Source organism: Bombus terrestris, chromosome 16, assembly GCF_910591885.1.
Source record: "Bombus terrestris chromosome 16, iyBomTerr1.2, whole genome shotgun sequence".
NCBI lineage: Eukaryota > Metazoa > Arthropoda > Insecta > Hymenoptera > Apidae > Bombus > Bombus terrestris.
In genome coordinates, this window is record NC_063284.1 from 3,573,972 (window position 1) to 3,597,713 (window position 23,742).

The 23,742-nt window shown below is 33.7% G+C and overlaps 6 protein-coding genes across 8 annotated transcripts; 2 read left to right on the top strand and 4 right to left on the bottom strand.

The window, feature by feature from the left end:
* The first annotated feature begins 44 nt into the window (after positions 1–44).
* On the top strand, positions 45–2,101 carry LOC100648421. 2 transcript variants are annotated; one of them, XM_048413085.1, is made up of 3 exons: positions 45–1,033; positions 1,187–1,555; positions 1,625–2,101. In XM_048413085.1, the coding sequence occupies exons 1-3, from the start codon at positions 689–691 to the stop codon at positions 1,976–1,978; spliced, it is 1,068 nt and encodes a 355-aa protein (XP_048269042.1). In that variant the 5' UTR covers positions 45–688; the 3' UTR covers positions 1,979–2,101. The 2 variants fall into 2 exon arrangements, with proteins under 2 accessions (XP_048269042.1, XP_003403080.1); XM_003403032.4 differs by having other exon boundaries at positions 55–1,555.
* LOC105666941 (leucine-rich repeat-containing protein 34) lies at positions 2,003–5,120 on the bottom strand. The gene is made up of 10 exons (XM_020868112.2): positions 4,451–5,120; positions 4,241–4,373; positions 4,034–4,168; positions 3,709–3,942; positions 3,419–3,648; positions 3,184–3,349; positions 2,886–3,128; positions 2,745–2,826; positions 2,433–2,681; positions 2,003–2,352 (listed from the first exon to the last, which is right to left on the bottom strand). Exons 1-10 carry the CDS (start codon positions 4,645–4,647, stop codon positions 2,144–2,146), a joined length of 1,878 nt encoding a protein of 625 aa, XP_020723771.1. The 5' UTR covers positions 4,648–5,120; the 3' UTR covers positions 2,003–2,143.
* Positions 5,121–5,260: 140 nt separating this feature from the next.
* Positions 5,261–9,786, bottom strand: LOC100648193 (serine/threonine-protein kinase Pink1, mitochondrial). Its single transcript, XM_003403030.4, has 7 exons — positions 9,441–9,786; positions 8,156–8,436; positions 7,546–8,078; positions 7,269–7,391; positions 6,761–7,175; positions 6,368–6,466; positions 5,261–6,295 (listed from the first exon to the last, which is right to left on the bottom strand). Exons 1-7 carry the CDS (start codon positions 9,574–9,576, stop codon positions 6,041–6,043), a joined length of 1,842 nt encoding a protein of 613 aa, XP_003403078.1. The 5' UTR covers positions 9,577–9,786; the 3' UTR covers positions 5,261–6,040.
* Positions 9,787–10,273: 487 nt separating this feature from the next.
* On the bottom strand, positions 10,274–12,660 carry LOC100648308 (neurogenic locus notch homolog protein 1). The gene is made up of 7 exons (XM_003403031.4): positions 12,596–12,660; positions 12,404–12,516; positions 12,220–12,345; positions 11,973–12,146; positions 11,418–11,671; positions 11,013–11,235; positions 10,274–10,803 (listed from the first exon to the last, which is right to left on the bottom strand). The coding sequence occupies exons 2-7, from the start codon at positions 12,501–12,503 to the stop codon at positions 10,436–10,438; spliced, it is 1,245 nt and encodes a 414-aa protein (XP_003403079.1). The 5' UTR covers positions 12,504–12,516; positions 12,596–12,660; the 3' UTR covers positions 10,274–10,435.
* An 887-nt stretch (positions 12,661–13,547) lies between these two features.
* Positions 13,548–16,943, bottom strand: LOC100648005. 2 transcript variants are annotated; one of them, XM_012319679.3, is made up of 9 exons: positions 16,483–16,943; positions 16,257–16,381; positions 16,160–16,174; positions 15,920–16,039; positions 15,642–15,836; positions 15,466–15,575; positions 15,173–15,401; positions 14,749–15,077; positions 13,548–14,142 (listed from the first exon to the last, which is right to left on the bottom strand). In XM_012319679.3, the coding sequence occupies exons 1-9, from the start codon at positions 16,631–16,633 to the stop codon at positions 14,019–14,021; spliced, it is 1,398 nt and encodes a 465-aa protein (XP_012175069.1). In that variant the 5' UTR covers positions 16,634–16,943; the 3' UTR covers positions 13,548–14,018. The 2 variants fall into 2 exon arrangements, with proteins under 2 accessions (XP_012175069.1, XP_003403076.1); XM_003403028.4 differs by having other exon boundaries at positions 15,920–16,174; positions 16,483–16,941.
* A 944-nt stretch (positions 16,944–17,887) lies between these two features.
* Positions 17,888–23,741, top strand: LOC100647885 (E3 ubiquitin-protein ligase MIB2). The gene is made up of 7 exons (XM_003403027.4): positions 17,888–18,160; positions 18,609–20,224; positions 20,310–20,621; positions 20,699–21,062; positions 21,249–21,460; positions 21,527–21,768; positions 22,009–23,741. The coding sequence occupies exons 2-7, from the start codon at positions 18,639–18,641 to the stop codon at positions 22,320–22,322; spliced, it is 3,030 nt and encodes a 1,009-aa protein (XP_003403075.1). The 5' UTR covers positions 17,888–18,160; positions 18,609–18,638; the 3' UTR covers positions 22,323–23,741.
* Position 23,742: the final 1 nt, after the last annotated feature.

Consider the following 23,742-nt stretch of genomic DNA (forward strand, 5'->3'; position numbering starts at 1 on the left):
TATAAGAAATAACTCAAATGAATGTAAAAAAGAAAAGAAAGATACTTCTGTTAACTGGGACAATTTCGAGTAAAGCATGTGTAAATTCAGCAAAATAAAGCCCAGTTGCGTTTACGCTAACTGACCCACATTCACTACAATTTGCAATCTTGCGAAAAATTTTACGAATTATGCTTTTACGAAGTATGCGGAACGAGTGCTTTAAAAAAAATGCGGTTCATTATGAAATGCGTGTAATTACGTTTACAATCTGATAAATAAATTAGAGTTATCATATTTATTTAACTTAAACAATATATTGACATTTGCTGACTAATATTATTGAAATGTCGTAAGGAGACCTGCTAAAAGGTATTCATATGTAGAGTATTTTTATGTGAATCCAAATAATTTATTATAAATTTTATACACATTTGAGCATCAATAGAAAACTTAATTTTAAATCTAATTCCACTATATAAGATATATATGTGAATATATATTGATGAAAATTTAATATTCAATTTATTTCTTTGCCTTGAAAAAGGTCATGTCCAAATTTTTACGAAACATATAGCGAAAAAATTCCCAGTCAGCACTCAACAATATCGTACGTTCGTTGCGATGACCTCAAATAGAATTCACGCGACATGGGATCCCTATAAAAATGAAATTCGATTGAACGAGCCTCAATCGAAGTTTCTAAATTATGAAGGAAACAACAATGAAGTTCAACACGTGCATCTTGTTCGTTTTGGTGGGTGTCACTTTAATCCACGCCGGACCAGCACGCAAGGCCATTGAGAAGAAATCATTGGCAGAAGATACGAAGATAGAGACCACTGAGGAAAACCTGAAAATTGAAGAAAATGATGAACAGAAGGGTAGGACGAAGAAAGCTGCATTCTGTCTTCAAATAGATCCAGCATCGTCGCAGATTGCTTTGAGCGATAATCTTGTTCAGAATATTCCACTGACGGTGCAGGCTCAGTCCGTTCCTCAGCCATTCCAAGCTCTGAACTTCATTCAACCTGCTCCTCAAAATTTACCTCAGGCGAGTATAGTCGTTCCTCAACAAATGGTCCAACCAACTTTCCAATCTCTACCTCAAGTGGTCCTTCCTCAGCCAATGATCCAACCGATTCACACTGTACAAATTGTTCAACCTTCTTCTCAACCGTGTTCTACAAGCCAGTCTACCCAACAGGCTGAAGTCCCCCAGACAGTTCCAAAGCCAGAACCAACTCCATCACCTGAAATAGAAGTTGAAACTGTCACAGAGAAGTCAAAACCTATGCGTATTGAAAAGTATCCACAACCTTTACCAATACCCCAGGAAACTTACACTGTGCTGCCTTATGCCCCTACATATCAAGAACAGTTGATGTTTATCTCTGAACCTGAACATGCCACTTATGTTCAAGTTCCTTACACTCATGTCCATGGACCACTGACTGAGTGTACTTGTCAGAACATTGAACCAATGGCTATGAACATGATATCAATGCCTATCATGCCCTATACATCAACATTTCAACATCGATCATCTTTAATGATGCCTCATATTCATAGAAGTGTAAGTAATAAATAGCAATAATGAAATGATTATTTAATATGATAATTAATATGTGTTAATTGATTACAGGATGTAAAAATAGCACCACAAGGTAAAACAAGAACTGTTATCAACATGAATGTTCCATCTTATGATTACAATCATTATCCTCACGGAGAACTAAACCTTAGAGGACTGCACCATATGCATCCAGAGATTTCTCTAGTGAGGAAACACAATCTTCTTGGCAGTCCAGTTGCTTCTGAGACGCATGATCTGCTACAGATCAATAAAACAGCCCGTGAAGCTGATTCCAGTCATTTGTCACCAGAAAAGGAAGCAGAGACCAAGCAGGAAGAAGCCAAAGCTATGTTGATCGACGGTCGACGCAATGCAAGAAGTAACAAAGAGGACACAAAGAAGGAGGAAAAGCAAATAATTTAGAACTTAAAACATTTATACAAGATGTAACCAATTCATTGTATTTTTTATTTTTATATCTTTCGAATCTTCAATCTACATGTGTGAAGGTATATAATTAATAAAATGAAATTTTAAAATCAGAAAGTTTTTGTCCTTATATCTTTGTAGACAATTATCTATTTTTATTTAAACATTTGTACAGTAAACTAATGAAGAAGTTTTGGTACAAACATTTTTGCATATATTGTTTAGGTAAATAAAGTCATCTCTAGGTATAATAACTAAGTCCTTTGAAGGACATTTTTGCAAATATTTCTGTAATACTGATGTGCTTAGCTGCATCCATGAACACTTGCATAAAGTAGTATTTTTTGTGCTTTTTCTTCCACTTGAATCTAATTTCAAACAAAAGATCATTATGAATTATATACCACCTTAATTATATACATGATGTGAATTTGTTATTTCATGTTACCAATAAGTTTAAAATCTTCTTCTAGGATATCATTATTAGTATTGAACCACCTTAAGATATCTTCCTTGGTCATAGAATTTACTTGTTTTAAGATATGTTCAATGTTCTTCATAGGATCAGAAGAAGATACAATACTATTTAAAACTGATTTATTTATAGACCAATCTCTACTTTCATCTCCCTTACACTTACAACAAGTGCAAGTATCTGGATGATCAGCTTCTCTACATTGTTTATCGTAATAGGGAACTAAAAAAATTCTTAATTAAATCGTTTCTCATTAAAGAAAATATATAACAGTTATTTGATTACCCTCGCATTTGAAGCAATAACAACATTTACAGTCTCTTACATGATCTGTACCTAGTGTTGTAGAAGTGAAGGTTACAGCCGACTAAAACAGAGTAGTTTTTAATAAATTTATCATAAAAAATAATTATAAGAAAATCGTACATGTTGCAATTTAAATTCAGTTGCAATCGAATATGTATATTTATAATATTTTCTAATAGAACGTCTTGTTGGAGGAATAGTCCTTGGTGGTTGCGAGGAAAGATGATAGGGAACATCATGATAGTCTTTTTTGCGACAATCTTCTTCATATCTTGCAAAATGCCACCAAAGATCCACTTTATATGGTCTGACATCTATATTTTTCTGATCCAACACTTGAGATATCAACATTCGTTTAATTATCTATAAATGATTATGACATATAAATTATTCTACCATTACATACTTTTGCAAGTACCTTTGCAGCTTGATGACCAATGCAATTGCCAAATACTCTTAACTGTCTCAACAAAGGAGTTTTCTTCAGCGTATATAAAATATTCACTATTCCATCATCAGTGATTTTATTATGTGAAATATCGAGAAACAGAAGTTTCGAAAAAGGAATAGCACAACTCAAACTCCTAAAGATAACTACAATTAAAAGAAATACTTATTCTTGGAAAAAAACTTTTCTGTAGTTAAATAGATACCTTGCACCATGATCAGTTATGATATTCTTACATAAAATTAGGGTTTTTAAGGCTGGTCTCTTTGCCAACCATGCAGAGATATGATCAATACCATGATCACCGATATTGTTACAGCCTAAATCCAACAAATGCAATGAATCATTGTGTTTTGCATTGGACATCATGATTTCAATATTATGGCAACTAAAGTTGTATTTTTGTAAATGTAATGCTCTCAGGGTAGTATTATACTGTAAACAAAATCTTGATTAAAATAAGAAAATTTAAGAAAACTAAAAATATCAAATTACTTTAAGCATATGACCAATGACATCTGCAAAATGAGCAGAATCAAAATAATACATGCACCCCGGATTTGGTCCACTGATGTCTAAACTTTTTAAAGTTTCATTAGAGACTTCTTGGTCCGAGCTCAAAACCATCATGAAATATATTAAATCAGAAGCTGTCTGATTTACATCTGCAATATTTAAACTGCACATATATTTATTTTCTAATAAGAAGAGTGCTACATTTTTTGTATTCTGTAAGAATTAATTAATTGAATTTTGATTAATAAATTGGAATCGTAAAATATTCATATATTTATTTATTTATATAAAAAATATCTTTTACCTGATCAATAAATCTATTTGCTCTTAAATTAAGATTTCTAAGTTCTAATTTCTTTGCACATTCAAGCATGTAATCAATTCCATAGTTGGCAATATTATTATTTTGAACATCCACTTCTTGAATATTTTTATATAACTGATAGTAAGAATTGTGTTCAGAATACATATATTACTAATAATTCTTTTTTTAAAAGATATTTAACCTTACAAGAAGATGATCAAGCAAATTTATGAAACCAGTATCTGAAATATTATTGCTGGCCAAATTAAGATGAGTGATATCTTGATTTTCCTTCAAAAAAATTAATAAAACCGGAATGTCTATGTCTTGAAGATGTCTCCTACAATTGTATAGAAAATATGAAATTTAATTAGATAATTAGGAAAAATTTAGATGATAATTTCTATTTTTACTAACCCAAGTTTCTCATATACAAGAGGTCCACGCATATTAAGTATTTTCTCTGTACTGCAAATTGTTTTGCAGAAGCATTTGAAGAAACATAATGAGATTTGATGAAAATAAGGAGATTTTACACTCTCCAATACATTAAATGTATTAACTTTTCCACAATCTGTGCACGAAAGTGGACACTGATATTTATTGAATTTCATGATTCAATTCTAATACCTCCTAATTTTTCAAAGAAAAGTTTCTTAAAAATTACGTTTACATATATATAGTAAAGATGGTAGTTGAAATGCTTATACTTCAGGTAAAGCCATTGATTGTGTTCCTATTTGTACAAAATTTTGCAACAAGTCATCAACATATTATAATTTGTAAAAAATGACAGATGATTTTTTTCTCAAAAAAAAGAATGAATCAGAAATTGTTCCACTAGATGAAATGTTCAGGGGTAAATATAAAAAAATACAATATTCTTTGAGCTCAGTATCCATATCAAAATAAAGCATAACAATTACAATATGGATATTTATTTTATAATTAGCATATTGTGAAATGGATCAAATTTCTTTTGAGCAAAACGTTGACCTATTACCATTATCACAAAGTGACAAATGGTTAATTTCTGCTCGTATACTCGATATGGTAACGTTAACGAATACAGACACTGGTCTTGCCTTTTTCAAATTTCGCAAAAGAGCTCTGACCTTCGAAGAATACTTATCATATTTAAAAATGTTGGCGGAATCTAAAAACTTAAACTTTGAAGAAATGAAATATAAAATGCAGATATGCGGGAAGCCCAAGAAAGCTACTTAATTACATCTACAAATACTAAATACGAGCTTTATTCTTTAACAATGGTTTACAACAGTATTGAAATTTGCACACATCATCTGTAAAATTAAGTCTGTCTGGATTATTATCTTGTAATGATTTGATTTGTTGAATATCTTTTATAAAAAACAATATTTTTATCTTGATATTCGATTTCTCTCGTTGCTTCATTTTGCATGAGACTTTCGAACTCAAAAAGCAATGTCTTGTTTGATTTATGAAACCCATTTGAAAATTATCATGTGTCAATACAATCGTAGTATCCCACAATGAGCGTTCCAAGAATTATTTAGAAAACAGAGCAAACTACTTTTAAGTTGAAAGATTGCCCTCTACGCGCGTTAAACAATAAGTTACTTTATCGATTTATTTATTTCTGACAAATAAGATGAATACAATAAAATTGCCAAAAATAAATAAGTTTTACAATACTTTCTAATATCGTTTAATTACAAGGCACGTGAATCACACAAGAATCACCATATCGCCTCGATAACATCCGATGGTCCTTTTTACAGCAAAATAATCTATACAATCACAAATATGACTCTTTCGTGCCTCTTACAGTATCAAAAATAAATTAATATAAGGAAAAACAACTGAGGAACGTATTAACGATAATATATGATAAAATCAAATATATAAAATTATTTCAATGATTTTCATTTCAAGCGATAAATAACATAGAACAGTTGTGTCCTTCGATATGCAGGCGTTAAAATACTTTCTTGTTATTTTTCATTCTCTTCGCGGAAAAGTATATTATACATTCTGCTGTATCCATTTTAAAGCAGTTTTAATGTTGCCAAGCGTTACTCTACCAAGGAAACTAGCGATTAATTGATATTCTGGCATGGTACGTCTTCCACAAGATTTTGTGGAAAGTGATCTATTATAAGAATTCTGTTTTCTGCCTTCCTGGATATTCTCATTTTCCAGTACTTCTGGTAGTTGTAACATGGAATTTCGCCCTTCGCAAAGTACTTTTGTAGTTAAGCACAGAAGCCATTGCATAATCTACAAAAAATATAAAAATGTAATAGAGTTTATATAAATTTAAAAATTAATTTAGGAATATAAAAATAATACTTCGTTAGTTGATGGCAATTTCCATTCGCTCCTAAACCAGGTGCTCGGTGCCCATAAGTGCAATTGTACTATGGTTGCCGCAGTTTCCGTGTCGAGTCTCTGAAATACAAATATTGCTAAAAATATCGTATATATACTTCAAAAGTAACACGACTCAAACAGATTTTTCAGGAAAAGTGAGAAAATATATAGAAGTTTACAAAAAATATTATATTATATATAAATATTAAACTATATAACATTATTCAGCTAAACACGGACTTTAGAAAACAATAAATATTATTTTGTAATCTTCCTTCCACGATTTTGGTTATTTATTTAACACAGGACTGAATTATTTTGAGTAGTGACACACTTTTAAAATACATATACAATATATTCAGTTGTAAATACCTTATATAAGCTCCTTGACAATAAATTCTTAATGAGTGCAGAAATAATAGTTGGCATATGGTTAGGTAGAGGTTGCAAATCCGTCTCTTTATAATTGTGATTTTTAAGAGAAGTCCCTTCCTTGTCGCTATGGAACGGATTTTTCATACCAAATATTTCATATGCTATGGTCCCAACTGTCCAAAGATCAGCTTTTGTGTAATTGATACTGGTAAATGGACCAGGTTCTGCTGTAATTACTTCCGGCGCCATTAGAGCTGCATTCCCGCCTTTGTCGATATCATGAGTGTTGTAAGGCAGGTACAATCCATGACGTTTATCCGCCAGGCAACATCCAAAGTCTGTGATTACCAAAGATGGACAATTCTCTGCTTCTTCTGACAAGTCTAACAGAATATTATCACTCTTCAGGTCACTGCATTTTTAAGAACAAAAATGGTATATATGAAACATGATATGATCTGAAACATAATACAACATTCTGATTGAACAAATAATATCAGTTTACCGGTGTGCAATGCCATGTACATTCAAATGAGTTACACCCTCCAGTAATTGAGCCAGTAGTAATATTGATTCCTTCATATTCAAGTTGTGATTGCTCAAATATTGTTTCAGCGTAGTGTCATATCTGCAATTGAAAAAAAAGGGACAGTTAAATTATTTGAGATTCTAATCCTGAGAAAATTATCTGAGATTTTAATTTTACGAAAATTATGTAACATTTTAATTTTGAGAATCATGCGAGAGAGAATCGAAAAGTTATTTCTTGGAATATCAGAAACCTTTTCATTAGCAGAAATAGGCTCATGTTTCTCCCAGATCCCTGTGGGTTGATGCGTGCGGGTAATGCATCTGGATACATTCTCCAAGAACCAGGTAACACTGGTACTCTATCAGCAAAGACATAATACATCGCTACGACATTTGGATGCGGAGGGAGCTTGGTTTTCCTCTCGACCATTTTCATTTCCCAGTCAGCTAATTCCTCGTTTCGTAAATATTTTCTGGCTGGTACGGTTTCCCGATACATGGACCTCAGAATAGACAACGCATTCGATTCGGTATCATAATTGAACATCATTTTTAATGCCAATGGAAATGAAGTTATATCTTTTGTTTTATCGTCGATGTTTATCTGGTTTTCAGTACTTGGAGAATCGTTAAATCTTGCCGAGTAAACAACCGCAGAGCATCCTTTCGCGATTGCAGGGCCAATTATAAAATCTTTTAAACTAATAACTTTCTCTTCGTTTTCGATTGTTTCGTAATTTTTGTCATTTTGTGGCGTGTTCCATTGCAATTTTGATACAGATTCCTGTCAATATTTTTAATGTGTAAAGTTTTTCTTATGCTTTCTTCATCAAATGAACATAAAAATAAAGTGTTATTTACCCGAATTTCCCAGCAGACTCCTTCCAATTCATCTTCTTTTGTTAATATTCCAGTGCCAGATGCCAATGACACACCAACCAAAGCAAAAAAAGGAGCTGAGTCTCCACCAAAGACCAATCTACTAGCAGCTCTTCTACGCAAGTCAGCAGCTAAACTATTAGTGACTCGCTTCAGGATGTTATCTACAAAGATTCGTCGAGCATGGGCCCCCAAATAACCAAGGTGTTTTCCTGTGCTGGACACATTGCTATTACCCTGGGGCAACCAGCCCTGGGACTTGCCTATTTTAAAATTAATAAAAGTAAAGCTTTAACTTTTCTATATATAATACATTCCAAAATTTTGATATTTCATCTATTTCATCTATACAACCTAATTTCACAATGATACACTGTTCTTTTGGACTATAATACAATTTGCCAAAATTTTCTTTTTCTAATTCATGTTCTTTTTTAGGATACAAATTTAGTTCATATCTTCATATCAAATTTACCTAAGTTAATCCATAGTTAGTCAATATAAAAATTTTGTATACGATAGAGACAATCATAGAAAATAAATAATTATTTGGGAGATTCAACAGCCAATCATTGTAAGTCAGTCTTCCATAAAAAATAATTTACACTTTGTAAATGTCTTTATAGCACCAAAACTTTTAATTAACAGTTATAATAACTATATAATAAAGATTATAGTAATTAAATTAGAAAATGTATTATGATGATTAAATTGAGCTATGGATTGAAAGTTTCTATAACGGCAGGATATAAATGAAAATCTGACTTACACTGATTGACTTCTAAATTATCCATTTATTTATTTATACAGAAAAATTTCCTAAAAGACTCTGGTATATGGATAAGTTTTAAACCTTCCTAAGGTCATATATATGCTCAGAAGCAACAGTAATTCTATATAGATGAAACAATACCACTACCCAAAGGACTGCAGAAGATTATTGAATAGAATAGTGCATATTTGGTTTAATTATATTATTGCAAGATATTAAAATACAGTTTATAACTCATACTAGAAAGTATTTAAGACTTATCCGCCAAACCAATATATGTATATGATGGCCAAATAACCTCAAAACTGGAAATATACTGAAACGTAATTAACATAACTTCTAATATGAAATACAATATACATATACAAAGATACCTGAATTGTCAAAAAAATATGTTGAATCAATCAACAGTTTCTGTTTTGGTTACTAACTGTGTCAAGGTCCTTTGACAGCAGTCAACCATCCTGCAGGAATAAATTTCTCGAAGGAACTCACCTACTTGCACAACGTGTATCTTGTCGTGATAGTTCCTTTGATGGAAATTAGAGTAGAAGCACTCGGTATTTCTGAATGAATGCAGTAGAGCCCGACCATTTTGTACGAAACGATGGAGTGCTGTCCGAATCGACATCTCTCCGCGCTTTTGGGCCGAGAGAGCCCAGCGGGCTAGCCCCCAAGAAAAGTAAACCTTCACCACCGAAGGCAGACTCGTTGTTATTAAATTGACCGTTTTTTTAATGATTCTCGATTAACTGCGTAGACAAGAATTGAACAATTTCAGCAAAATCATCCCCTCCCCCTTCCGTTGTCGCTTTCGCACTGCGCTGTCGAACTCTATCGGAGTGTCACGGAACACGTAATTACGGAACCGTGAACAACCATATGTCATGAGAAAGAGAATAAATTAAAATAAAAATAAAAGATAAATGTTGAGAAGGAATGTAATATATTTGTAATTTTTATATGTAAATGCAGAAATATTTGCAGTCTAGCAATAATCTGTATATTTATTGAGTAAATATACTATTATTTAGTAAATATAGAATTTTTACGTACACTTAAATATTTGCAGAAATATTTGTAGTCTAGTAGTAATCGATACGTTTATTTTTAAGATAAATTGTATTTGAAGAACGTTATGCGATTTGTACAGTTATCTGATTTTAGATCTGATAACGTGCGGAAGGAACGCATTAAATGTGTTCACTATGTGCATGGTACAAGTTCAATTTAGAATTACTCACACTTCAATTTTATCTAAGCCAATGATACAATTATATTTCCTCCAATAGGAAAAATAAATTGCGATTGAAGAACGGTGAACTTGATAAACTGTCTTGATTATGTTTATTTCATATAGTCAATTATATACATTTTTAGTTTAACTAATTAATGACATTAATGAATATATACTCTCTTCAAAATTAACCCTGTAATAACACTATACAGGAAATATCCGTGAAATTAATTACGATTAATTTCGATTTTCGTTAGTAATGATATCTATAAGCCCTGCCATAATTGTATACCGCTCTACTATCAATTGGATTGCAAGTGAAAAGAGCATCTCCACGAGTCCCATCCGGGCAAGTACACACCGCGATATGGCGCCTGGGTGTGCAAGTAGCTGATGGTCCACACTCTTTCCCAGTGCAAGGATTTTGGCAAGAGTAGTCAATGCACGCCTTATTATCTGGACATTCGCCGTCAGTGAAGCATTCTCCACGTTGACAACTAGTCAGAGCGTTTCCTATATATCCTGAGGGACAGGTGCATATTGGTCTTTCCTTCCCAGTGTTGTCATGGCCAGGAGTACAAATTGCATTGGTTCCACAAGGATTAGGTTCGCATAGATCTCCTATGGATATTAATAAATTTAATCATGTATCAATTCATATACATTTGCTAAATTTGCTTCAATAAATTTGCAATTTATATAAATCTGTTTCAAAAAGTTGAAATAAACCTTGAAGAGTCCATGAGTTCAAATATTTTTAGTTTGGTAGTGGAGGTCTGAGGTATTAACCTTGATTTTTTGGAACACTGTACACGATTAAGTTTACTTACGTGCTTCGAATAATCTACAGCTAACGAAAGGATTGCCAGTCATGTGTTTTGGGCAACTACAAACTGGAGTTATGCCTCGCACATTGCAATCTGCGTTCACACCACATACTCCGTCACAAGGGTTCACGCATCTCTGATTTAGACAAGCTGGTTTGTTCCCTGAACACTCTAAGTGCGTGGTACATTCCGGACGACAGGCTACGAATGCATTTCCCAACCAGTTCTACAAGTTAATATTTTGATAGTATACTTTCATTGTTGCCGAAGAAGACGAATAATTTTGCAAAAAAAGTAGCGTTACAGATGGCAAAAATTCTAATTGTAAATATAAATCTTTCTTAACTTTCGTTATGCACATTGATCATTGTATAAAAAATAATCTGAAATTTTTCGAACAATACTCACGATTGGACAACTACACATGGCTTGATGATTAATAACGTGACATTCCGCATTCTCACCGCATTGGCATGGATTTTCACATCTGAAATTAGACGAGCAGGCAAGATGATTCGGGCATTCACTGTCACTTTCGCACTCGTGGCGGCAACCAGTTAAAGGAGATCCTCTATAACCCGGAAGGCAACTGCAAACAGGAACCTCATTCACTACCTCGCATTTGGTATTAGCTCCACAAGGACTCGGCTTGCAGGCAGCCTCTAAAATGGTTTCATTAATATTTAAGTTACACTTGTCTCGAAGGATATTTTGTTTCATGTATACCAAATACTGAGTGACGCAAAAGTAGGATTAATCTAAAATTTAAAACTTCTACAAAACAATTACTAACCGATATTCTCGAAAAAAATATTTTTTACGCTACAGTCGCTTGTAGACATACAAGTTTTCCATCAATATTAATTTCTTTTTAAATCTTTAAACTTAGATTTCATAACTTTTGTGATGTTTATAGGAGTATAGTTTTATATGCATAGAAACATATACGAAAGTATTACTTACGAGGGTCAGCTACACGGCAAGAGGTGAAAGGATCTCCCGTGTGTCCCGTAGGACAATAACACGTTGGAATGTGATTTTTGGTTTTGCATAACGCGTTCACGCCACACAGACCATCGCAGGCATCTATACATCTGTTATTAGTACATACTCTGCTTCCAATGCAATCCTCATTAACTAGAAATTAGGTACATAATAAAAATCTTTTTTGATATACTTAAACATTCAAATCTTTTATATAGACACTCACTTAAACATTCCACCCTGGTACAGCGAGAAAGAGGGTCCCCCATGTGCAAATTCATACAAGAACAAACTGGTCTGCCTTCGCTAACAGTACATCTTGCATTAACTCCACAAGTATACGTTTCGCAGCCTAAAAAATATTAAGATACTTTAGCGAAACAATCTATAAATTATTTGAATTAACTTACCAATATTGTCAGGTGACAATATCTTGGAGTGATAATATCCACCGTTCGCGATTGCGAATAGCGAAAGAAGAAGTAAAACTGCGGTCTGCAAGTATTCCATTTTTTTTAGTAGCCTGAAAAAGACGTTTTCATTAAATTTTCAAAACTATGATGAATTCATTTAATTCACAGGTATAGTTAAAAAAATATTACCTCGAACGAAGAGTAACCGTGTTTGAAGACCGAACCAGGTGAAGTAACAGGTTCTCAGTGAATGTTGAGATGAGCGTGAGTTTGAATACGAGGAAAACCCCACCTCCTACAACCTTCAGTCCCAGTTTGAATTTTGCCTACGCGTGCCCCTGACGATCCTTCGATGGGTCTCGCCTACGCTGGCTACCTCCAATGTAAATTACTCCAGAAGATCATCTTTTTCTTCGAGTAAGCAAAAAAATACTCCGAAAAATATTATTTCAAGTTCATCCAACATAATCAGGAGCTATTTACTTTGCTAATTAACGAGGTGAAAGAAAAACAGTCAGCAATGACTCCATCTTTATCCTAATAAAAATGACATATTTTCTTTTTATTTTTATTGGTACATGATATATCTCGTTACAAAAATTTCTCCTAATCAAATATAAATATATCGATCATATAAATTAATAAATAACATCCTAACAAATCGCGGTAGAGTTCGATGCTTTAATTACATAATAAATCAACTATTCTTTTCTTAATAGATCGACTTTAATTGGTCGGAATGTAGACCCGATGACGGGATAAATATATTCGAAAAAAGCACCGTGTTACAGATTAAATACAGAGAGCGTGAGTAATCGTACTGCAAGTCTACTGTTCGATGGGCAATCATCCTTTCGCGCCAAAAATGGACCTGCCAGTGTCGATGGTTCCACGTGCACATTACGATCATCGACGCAAAGGTCATTATATGCGCAATCGTTTTCAAAAATCAGATTAAAAAATCGAACTCTCAAAGGTCATCGAATTAAAAATCACTCGTAAGTTATAAAACTGTATTATGCAAACAAGGAAAGACTATAAAAATATCTGCCCGATTATGATACCTGCAAGAAAATTAGTTAGATACCAAAATTCTCTTAATAATGATCGTAATAGACTCTCAAAATGATGAAGACAATGATTAATATTTTACCTTATTTGTTTGGCTGATTTATTACAATAATTTAAATAACTTAATAATAAACTTGTATATCATAGACAAATAGATTATACCGTCTTTCGTCCTAGGAACAAACTTTTGCGATATTCATTGCTAAATTTAAGAAACTGTATGCACGGTTATAAATGTGATACATGAGTTTAAAAAAAGGAAAACAATTTATTATAGATGTCTGCGCGAAAAATTGTAATTGAAACGATATAGTTTCCTGGAGTATATTCATAAATAAAAACTCGAGACTAATCTATCCGATGATCTATTGTACAAATGCAAAAAAAGGTTCCAGCATACCATTCGATTTAGTCTGCGCTTCGTTTTACATTATAAAAATTTTCGAACGAAATTTAGGAAACCACCCTCATAGTTTCCAACTATGAGACGAAATTACACAATAATGACTTATAGTAGGTAACCATCGTCGTGTGTCCCCAATTATTTTTTTGTCTGGTTTTTAATCTGCTTCGGAATATTCTTTAAAAACTCTTCGTATGCTGCATCTATGTCGTCGTCCTCCGACATCCATGATTCTTCACCTTCATATCCCTGTTCCGATATGCTGTAAAAGTATTCATACGTAAGGGACAAAAGTATTCGTACAGTCGGAATGTAGAAATAAAATGAACAATATTTTCTACGTTACTAAATATATTCAAATATTATCAATAATGCCAATATTTGTGTACATTTATTATACAATTTACAATTTATTATATAATTCAATTATTTATAAATGTCTATTATAATATACAATTGCATATGTTTGAATATATTTAATTATATAGAAAATATAAATCTTTTTATTTCTATATTCCAACTGTAGGAATACTTGTGTCTGTCACTGTATATATAAGGTGACTGTGAATCTGTATCTATGCGTGCGTATTGAAACAAAACTTGAATTATAGGCAGCTACAAGTCACATAACTAAATTAAAAGCATTAGATTGTAATTAATTCGTCACGGTAAATTAATACACCATGGAATATATAAAAAGTTTAGAATTAACTCCATAACAGAAGATATAGTATGTCAGAGTTACATGATAAAACAATCACTCTAGCGACCTAACCAGAGAACTGTATGCAGTAAATTTATCTAGAAAACTACACAATACTGCTAAAGAAAATATGTATATAACACTTGATTAATTATATGTACGTACATGTGATCTTCGATGTTCATTGTGCTATCGGAAACTTCTTCTAAGAATTCATTTTCCTCCGGGGTTAATAGCTTGCCGTCAGGACCATATAAAACTGGTTCATCGATGGCCTGGTTGGGATCTAATGGCTCTATTGATTCCACTGTCGTGGAATTATCGAAACTCTGACCCCAGTTTCCGTTTCTCAATTCGTGGACACTATGTACCATATGTCCTATGTGTGAATCCACTCTACCCTCCGTTACAATTTCCGTTAGAGCTCGCATCATATTCTCCATCTCTTTGCGTCGACATTCAACTTTATCCTTCTCTAAAGTTTGTCCTGCCAACTGTAAACCATATTGAAAAAATTAACACAATCAATTCAAGAAAATTCTTGGATTCTAGATTTCTTAACGTAGGAAATTTTTCACATGTTATATACCTTAAGGGCTTGACAGATGTTCTTGACAGAATTCGGCGCAGGCTTTTTTAATATAATAATAATAAACTGAATTAATAAGTTTCCTAAAGTAAACGCAGAAGCATGATCCATTTGAGTAACCAATTCAGCTAGAAGTAATATCAACCCGTGACACTTCTTCTGTTCTTCCTCTGTATGATTCTCCTTTTGCTGCCAGTTGGAAGCTTGACAGTCTGTTTCACTTTTACACCTGTTGCCAACTTGCACTTATTAAATCGAAGATTTAAATACTTCATTAGCATTTAATAACTCACAAAGTATACAAAGTCCATCTGAAAGACGTCTGTTCTATGGGAGTCACACTATTGTCCAAAGAGGCGCAAAGTCGAGCACCACTGTACCGGAAATTACCCTCATTTATAGACTAGAAATAATTTCATGCATCAATACAACTTTCTTCTCAATTAATGAAAAAAGATCAAGAATATACCTGTTGAATTATTATCTTCATAATTTCTTGAAATTGACTAGGAATTCCTAAGTAAGGCCTAAGATTATTTATGAGTGGCGGCACGATCAAAGTGAAATGCCCTGGATTTAATATCAATGAATGTATAACACTCATTAAATTCTGTGTTATGTTTGCAAATTCAATTAAATAATTATCATCTTCTATATTTGAGTCCTATTAATAAATAATAAATAAATTAAATTAAATTAATTATTTAACTTCTATTAACTTTCATAACATATTTTCAAAGTATGAACCTGATGTTTGTCTCTGTAGTCTCCTGAACCATCGTCAAAATGACCATAGTCCTGCATATTTGATTGCTGCTCTTGCTGTTGCTGTTGTGAAAGGTTATCAAACTGTTGAACTTGTTGTGCCTGTTGATAATGTTGAGAAGTATCATAATTATACGCAGGATTTTGCTGAATTTGTGATTGCAGAGGTATTTCACGTGCCACTTGTAACCTATCCTGAACTGAGTGTTTATGTATATATACCTGTTGTTGATGACGCTGTACCATGAAACAAATTCAAACATTTTTCACAGTTACTCCAATCAAATAACCAATGTAACCAATAGAAAATAAACACTACCTGCTTAACAGGATATGACTTTGGAACAAACTCAGCTGCATGAACGGACAATGTAGAATTCTGGATAATATCATCGAAAGACTTATCCAATTTGCCCTGTTCCATGCTTCTTGATTCTACTGACCCTACAGTTAAAAAGCCACAACCGTAAAGCAATAAAATACAAAGAAATCCATCATAAATAGCACGGCAGCTTCGAAGAAGTCTTCTCATAAATCATAGCAACCTGTTTGCATTCCAGATGTAGCATGATGCGGTCTCCTTAATATGGGAATATCCTGTGGGCTGGAAGTCCACGGACCCCTACCACGACCACGTCCGATTCCACGTCGTTCCACGTCCCCGTCTCCACTTCCATCACCTCCCAAAGGATTCATGCTTTCCCCGGCTAAAATTTTCTTGACTATCTGGTCACTTTGAGGTTATGTTAAACGACGACGATGACACCGGTGTGGGGAACCCGTAGTAAGATTCGAGACGCACACTTGGTGGTTGTGCGTATTTTACCACATAAGTTCAGTAATTCCGTTGAGTCCGTTAGGTCCGTTATTCACAATAAAACGCGTGCCGCCTCATAAACAGAACATCAAAAGTCGGCCTCGCAAATTTGTCCACAGCAAATCCCTCTTGTAATCGACTACGATCGATGGTAAACGCGAGAAGTTGGTTAATATCTCACCATCCGCTCTTCAAATTGGAACTATGTACTAACCAAATGTGAGGATTAAAATATAAAGAAAAAAGAAGTGGAATTTGATAAAAAGAAAAATCTTTGAACTCCTTTTATATATAATTTCTTATCTTTAATAAAGTTCGAGTTATATTTAATCTCATTAATTAATTAAGAAGATTTAATAGTAAGAAATTATCCACATACCCGTTTTTATTTACTTGCTTTGATTAAATATTTAAATTCATTATCTGTAAAAGGTCATCTATGGTATAGAATATTTTTGAACGATATTTAGAGAATAAATCGTGTAATAGGTCTAACAAGTAACAATCATACGAAAAAATAGCGAAATTCGTCCTAAATAATTCTTCGAATTTGATAGGGAAAAAAAAGGAATTATTTTTAATGTCGTTAATTAATCAATTTGATAGAATAAAATTATGAGTATCGAGTATAATGAGTGCCATCCTTTGAATATTTTATATACTCTTTTACATCATATACATTTTGTGCTTCTGGCAATTTTAAATTTACTGTGAATATATAAAAGTACGCAGTCTACTTTATGCAAATTTAAATTTTTATGAACATGAAAAAGGAAATAGAACCTTAGAAGAGATTTGTTTTACTCGCTGAATATTACAACAAATACTTTACTTCGGATATTTTATATATTTTTTGTATATTATATGCGTTTTAAATTTGCTATAAATGCATGAGAATCCATAATCTAGTTTATGCAAATTAAAATTTTTAGAAACATAAGGAAAGAAGTAGAACCTAAGAAGAGATTTGTTCCCCTCCATAAACATTATAACGAATGCCATGCTTTAAATATTTTATACATTTTTTTACATTTTTCATAAATGCATAAAAATACACAGACATCTTTCAAAAAATCTCACATTTGGTATACCACAGATATAGTTTAGAAAAAATGCCTATCTCGCTAGTTTTCCATTAGCCTCGGCGATCACTCGAAAGAGGCGCCTTCGACTATCCCCCGAGTTATGAGGTTACGATCGTTGACACGGACGCAGATTGATATCAAAATGAACCTTTGTGGTCCTTGCTAATGATGTTGTCGAATACGAGAAATCGTCGCCGAGTTCTTTCGTACGCGTTCGTCTCGTTGCATTTACTCGCTATTCGAGATTCACCAAGCTACGTGAAAAATCACACGCGTGCATATGATTCATAAAATATATTGTACTAGGTTTGACCATTTCAGGTACGTGCGTATGCTTGCAACCCGAATGTATACGATTTCCAATTGTTTCTTTCCTTTTTCAAAAACATGCAATTAATCTTATTGCAATGACACACTGGAATTTTCCATGCACCTAGCGAAATTTCCTATACAAATGAATAAATAACGATTCCATTCATAAGTTTCTACTCTCTAAAAAATTTGAGTAATGACATAAATAAGTTTGGAAAGTATGGTAAAAAAATATGAGTTGCATTCTGAACAGTAATAAGTTTAAATTAATGTAACATATTATTTAACTGTTTCAAAATATAATGTGTTATTGTAGATTTAAAATTTCATAAAAATGAATTGGGTGTAAAGAAACTACAATTATATGATAGAATTCTTCAATGCAATGAATTTTTAATCTTGCATGATGAATGTATATTCTTTATAAAACAACTTGCACTTTATTAATTTTTTAAAGGGTCACATATAGTATCACGTGTACTTGGAGATGTTAGAAGTTGGCTTGAGGGTAGTTCGTGGACAAGATTGGAAGTGGGATGACCAAGATGGTGGAGAAGGTCATGCAGGAACAGTCGTAGAAATTGGCAAACCTCCCTCCTTTGGCAACTCTGCTTCCAGTCCAAATCCATCAGATAGGACACCAGATAAAACTGTTATTGTTCAATGGGACCATGGATCCAGAAGCAATTATAGAATTGGATATCAGGGAGCCTATGACCTTTTGGTATTCGATAATGCAGCCACAGGAGTTAAGCATGCAAATATCATATGTGATGGATGTAAAAGACACGGGATAATTGGTATTAGATGGAAATGCATGCAATGTTGCGACTATGATTTATGTACTCAATGCTACATGGCTGAAGTGCATGACCTGAGCCATTGTTTTGAAAGATATCAAACATCCAACTCTGTGGGAGTTCAATTGAATCCCAGAGAAGGCTGTACCAAGATTCCTTTAAAAGGAATATTTATAGGAGCCAAAGTTATTCGCGGTCCTGATTGGGAATGGGGAAATCAAGATGGAGGAAGAGGAAAAACTGGCAGAGTCATGGATATACGTGGATGGGATAACGAAAGTAGTCGTTCAGTGGCCACTGTATCATGGTCTAAAGGCAGCACAAATGTTTACCGACTCGGGTACAAGGGTTGTGTAGATTTATGTTACGTGGAGGAAGCTACAGCTGGCACATACTATAAGGAGCACCTCCCGCTCCTTGGGCAACCGATAATGACTGTACCTGACAATGGAGCCAACGTAACCCCGACAAGGAATGGTGTTCCTTTTGCTGTATCTAGTCCACGCCACTCAACTTTCAACGTTGGGGATAAAATAAAAGTATTGGTTGCAGTAGAGACGCTCAAAGAGATGCAAGAGGGTCACGGTGGTTGGAATCCACGCATGGCTGAATATATAGGAAAGATCGGCAGAGTTCACCGTATCACAGATAAGGGAGATGTACGTGTACAATTTGAGGGATGCAACAACAGATGGACATTTCATCCGGGTGCATTAACAAAAGTCACCAGTAAAGACAGTTTTTCTTTAGGCGACATAGTTAGAGTGAAAACCGACTTATCCGCGGTTAAACTCTATCAACGAGGTCACGGAGAATGGATAGACGTGATGAAAAATGCTCTGGGAAAAACCGGGAAAGTAATCAAAATATATTCTGACGGAGATTTAAGAGTAGCTTTAGATGGTCATACATGGACGTTCAATCCTTTAAGCGTCACATCCGTTCCTCCTGGAACTGAAACTGTTGCTCTACAGGATGAAGCAAATAGAAGTCGAGATTGGACAGCTGAAGGTGTGGACACAGAGGTTGAAAAATTATTAAGAGATGCAGCTAGGGGTGAGGCTGGAGTCTCTGCAGTTCAAGAATTTCTCAAAAAGTATCCTGGTAGAGTAGATGCGAGAGCTGGTGGCCCAGGAGGTGGTAAAAAGACCTGTCTTCAAGTGGCGGCTCATCAAGGGCAAAAGGATCTCTGTATTCTTCTCCTGGATGCTGGAGCTTCTTTACGAGCTATAGACGAGGACGGAGACACGCCTCTTCACTATGCTGCTTTCGGGTTTGTTGCGAAATCAATTCAATCTAAAATAATCATATAAATTTCAAAATTATATTTTTAAGAGTTTTCTTATTTCATATCATAGTAATCAACCGGAAATAATGGAGCTACTTCTATCACGTGGCGCAGCAATTAACGCTGTGAACAATGGGAAATGTAGCGCGCTGCACGTTGCCGTGAACAAACAACACGCTCAGTGTGTTAAAGTATTATTACGTCACCATTGCGACGTTAATCTGCAAGACTCGTACGGAGACACCGCATTGCACGATGCCATCGGGAAAGATGCTCTGGATATAATCGATGCTCTTTGTTCGTGCGACAGGGTGGATTTCACCTTGAGAAACAAACGAGGCTTCAATGTGTTACATCATGCTGCCTTGAAGGGTAATGCTCAGTAAGTATACTCGATTTTTTGGCAACGAATCTTCTGGAGACTTAATCACGAAGGTATACGTGCATTCTTTGGTACAGTGCAACAGAAAGATTAGTAGCACGAGCAAGACACCTTGTAGACGTTAAAAAAGAAGATGGTTTTGCGGCATTGCATCTTGCAGCTTTGAACGGCCATAAAGACGTAGCCGCCATGCTTCTTTCTCCGACTGGTGGAAATGCGAAAGTAGATTTGCGGAACAATCGCCGACAGACCCCTTTGCATCTTGCCACTTCGCAAGGACATTGGGCTTTAGTGGAATTTCTTGTGCATCATAATGCTGACATTGCTAGCACTGATGCAGATGGAGATACGGTGCTACATATTGCTATAGTGAAGAGTCCCAATCAGAGTAACGTGGTTCCTACGCCTGAAAGTTGTCGGGATTCTCCCCTTATCTACGCGGTATGTATATACATATTATGTTTCCTAGATTAATAATTATTAATAGGTTTCCCACTATCTATTTAAGTTCTATAGATTATTCATTATTAATTATTAATAAATATCTCACAATCCATTATTATTTGATTTTTTTCTTTTCTAATTTTCTTTTTATTAGTTACATTATTCGAATAATACTTACTGTAGATATGGCAAAATTTGGCTCGCCAAGGCGCGAAGACAGAACTCGCGTTAGCTTGTTTCCTAGTAAGTGTGGACAGGAGTTGTACACTACTGAAACATGTAAAGAACTCAAAGAACAAGACACCATTGGATCTTCTCGAAGCTGATTCCCAATTAGCCCCGCATACCGACTTGCTACGGTGTTACCAATACCAAAGTCAAAGTACTCAATTAGAGTAAGTAACTTGATGATTGATAATGTATATACAAATCTAATTTATTTTTATATGAACTTGTTACAGAATAGAAAATACTCCTGCTTCTCAGCCTTCCATATATCAGATAGACACAGCGTTACAATCGGAAGTAGTGCGTGGAACAAGAAAGTGTATTCCAGGTTCTGGTGATGCTTCTGAATGCCACAGTTGCTTAGGTATAGTGACAAACGCGATGAGAGATGGAAATAGATTTAATCCGGGCAGCAGTGTTGTTATCAACTGTGCACAATGTGGTCATGGAATTGCCAAAACGAAAGCTAATCAAGGTACTCTGTATAAATATTATTTTCAACTCATTAAGGATCAAATAATATGCGTATATAGCTTATCATAATGTTATATTAACTTTCCATTTCTTTAAATTCCATAAAATTGTAGAATTCAGGTAGAGAAAACACCATAATGCTAAAAAATAGATAATAAATAAATAAATTTAAAAAATAATAATGATATTATATTCTCTATTCCTATAAAAATTATTAATTTACTATTTTGTGATGTTATAGATGGCCAAGCAACAGGAGATATTCCTTTGACGAAACAGGAAGAGAATATGAAAGATAATGCATTGGATGAGAGAAAGAAGGAAGAGGATCATCAGGGTAAGGAAAGAGAGAAAGATAAGGATTTAGAACGTTTGCGTTATTTGGAAACAAGAGTGGCCGATCTGGAGGAAGCTAATATGTGTAGCATTTGCATGGAACGCCGTCGAAATGTCGCCTTCTTATGTGGTCATGGGGCCTGCGAGCATTGCGCTGCTCCTTTGAAAACCTGTCACATGTGTCGCAAAGTTATTACGAAAAAGATTAATTTGTATTAGACAATCAAGTTGGAAACGTTTGTTCGCCCTCTAGACTATTTTGCTTCCTAATATTCGTACGTTAAATACGCGATATTATTGGCATGTAAAATGAAATACTGAATTACAACTGCCAAAATATACAATATCCCCTTTTTTAAATAAAATATGTTTAATCAAGTCTCTATAACCGCACCAATGTTGTGCCATAAATAAAAATAAAATTTGGAAGTCATGTGGGTGATTGTCACATTTACAATTTTTTCTTGTCGAATTTGTAGTTATTTTCAACAAAATAATCACGTGCTTCTCTTTCTCGGATTACTAACGACACTTTGCCCGTTGTATCCCGTCCATTTTTTATCATTAGTTAAAAATAAGTATTTTGTAAAAACCTCCTTCTTCTGTACTATAGATATGGAATCAAACCATCATTGAGCATTCCAAAAAGTTCATAAAAATAGGATACATATCCTCTACACTTCTGATGAATATTTTGGGATTCTCTTTTTTGTTAATAAGACATATTTGACTGAATAACAACGCAACGCCATTAAGTATAATGGATATTCATGTAAATGAACTTGCAAATTTTCATACATATCGTAAATACTTTTCCATAATATACAATGTATATTATTATTAATTGTAGAGAGTATGTACTGTTTCTATTATTTTGTATGTAATGTTGATGTGACATTAGTAGTAGTATGAAAATTTAGTACACACACACATACACACACACACATTATATATATATAATTTTATATATATATAAAAGTGGATATCAAAGGATATTGTTTCTAGCCAAAATTAATATAAAAAATTATACTTATTAATTTATAAAGTCCTTTTATGATTATATGAATAATAAAATGAAAATAATAAAGATTAATCGACAAAGGTAGCTATCCATTGTAAAACATGTGCCACTAATAGTACTGAATCGAACAAATCGTTTTATACAACAGAAATATATTGATAATATTTATACGAAAAAATCCTCTTAAAGAATGTGCGATACTAAAAGCTAAAGTTGGCATATCATTACTTCTGATTAAACTATAGTGGTCCAAGCGCAGAACTCTTTAGATATATAACCATAAAAATATGCCATTGTACCAATTATACATTTTACAGATTTCTTTAAAGAAACGACACAATTTCTATATTGTCATTGCATTTTAGAAATTTAATTTGGGACTTTACAGCTGACGTAACATTTGTATTAATAATTCAATTTACTAAAAAAGAAAACAATAATTTTCCTTCTCTCTTTTTTTATAATAATAGTTGTATTGTCACGAAGTCTGTGTTGCGCGTAACTACAATTCATTATATTATATAAACTATGATAGCGTAGCTTTTTAAGCGTCGATAATAAATTTCTACAATTTTACGTGATTCAAGACATTATTTAAATAAACAATTTCAAAATGAG

Excerpts from the sequence above, each read along its gene's own strand:
- LOC100648193 (XM_003403030.4), bottom strand. The coding sequence starts at position 9,576 with ATGTCGATTCGGACAGCACTCCATCGTTTCGTACAAAATGGTCGGGCT. Across the intron at positions 8,437-9,440 it reads GATACACGTTGTGCAAGTAG|GCAAGTCCCAGGGCTGGTTG; the intron begins GTGAGTTCCTTC and ends ATTTTAAAATAG. Across the intron at positions 8,079-8,155 it reads GAGTCTGCTGGGAAATTCGG|GAATCTGTATCAAAATTGCA; the intron begins GTAAATAACACT and ends AAATATTGACAG.
- LOC100648308 (XM_003403031.4), bottom strand. The coding sequence starts at position 12,503 with ATGGAATACTTGCAGACCGCAGTTTTACTTCTTCTTTCGCTATTCGCA. Across the intron at positions 12,346-12,403 it reads ATTGTCACCTGACAATATTG|GCTGCGAAACGTATACTTGT; the intron begins GTAAGTTAATTC and ends AATATTTTTTAG. Across the intron at positions 12,147-12,219 it reads TACCAGGGTGGAATGTTTAA|TTAATGAGGATTGCATTGGA; the intron begins GTGAGTGTCTAT and ends CCTAATTTCTAG.
- LOC100648005 (XM_003403028.4), bottom strand. The coding sequence starts at position 16,633 with ATGAATCCTTTGGGAGGTGATGGAAGTGGAGACGGGGACGTGGAACGA. Across the intron at positions 16,175-16,256 it reads AGTCATATCCTGTTAAGCAG|CGTCATCAACAACAGGTATA; the intron begins GTAGTGTTTATT and ends TTCATGGTACAG. Across the intron at positions 15,402-15,465 it reads AGATGGACTTTGTATACTTT|GTGTAAAAGTGAAACAGACT; the intron begins GTGAGTTATTAA and ends AGTTGGCAACAG.
- LOC100648421 (XM_003403032.4), top strand. The coding sequence starts at position 689 with ATGAAGGAAACAACAATGAAGTTCAACACGTGCATCTTGTTCGTTTTG. Across the intron at positions 1,556-1,624 it reads TGCCTCATATTCATAGAAGT|GATGTAAAAATAGCACCACA; the intron begins GTAAGTAATAAA and ends AATTGATTACAG.
- LOC105666941 (XM_020868112.2), bottom strand. The coding sequence starts at position 4,647 with ATGAAATTCAATAAATATCAGTGTCCACTTTCGTGCACAGATTGTGGA. Across the intron at positions 3,649-3,708 it reads TCATTGGTCATATGCTTAAA|TATAATACTACCCTGAGAGC; the intron begins GTAATTTGATAT and ends TTTTGTTTACAG. Across the intron at positions 2,353-2,432 it reads AGAAGATTTTAAACTTATTG|ATTCAAGTGGAAGAAAAAGC; the intron begins GTAACATGAAAT and ends GTTTGAAATTAG.
- LOC100647885 (XM_003403027.4), top strand. The coding sequence starts at position 18,639 with ATGTTAGAAGTTGGCTTGAGGGTAGTTCGTGGACAAGATTGGAAGTGG. Across the intron at positions 20,225-20,309 it reads CTTCACTATGCTGCTTTCGG|TAATCAACCGGAAATAATGG; the intron begins GTTTGTTGCGAA and ends TTCATATCATAG. Across the intron at positions 20,622-20,698 it reads GCCTTGAAGGGTAATGCTCA|TGCAACAGAAAGATTAGTAG; the intron begins GTAAGTATACTC and ends TCTTTGGTACAG.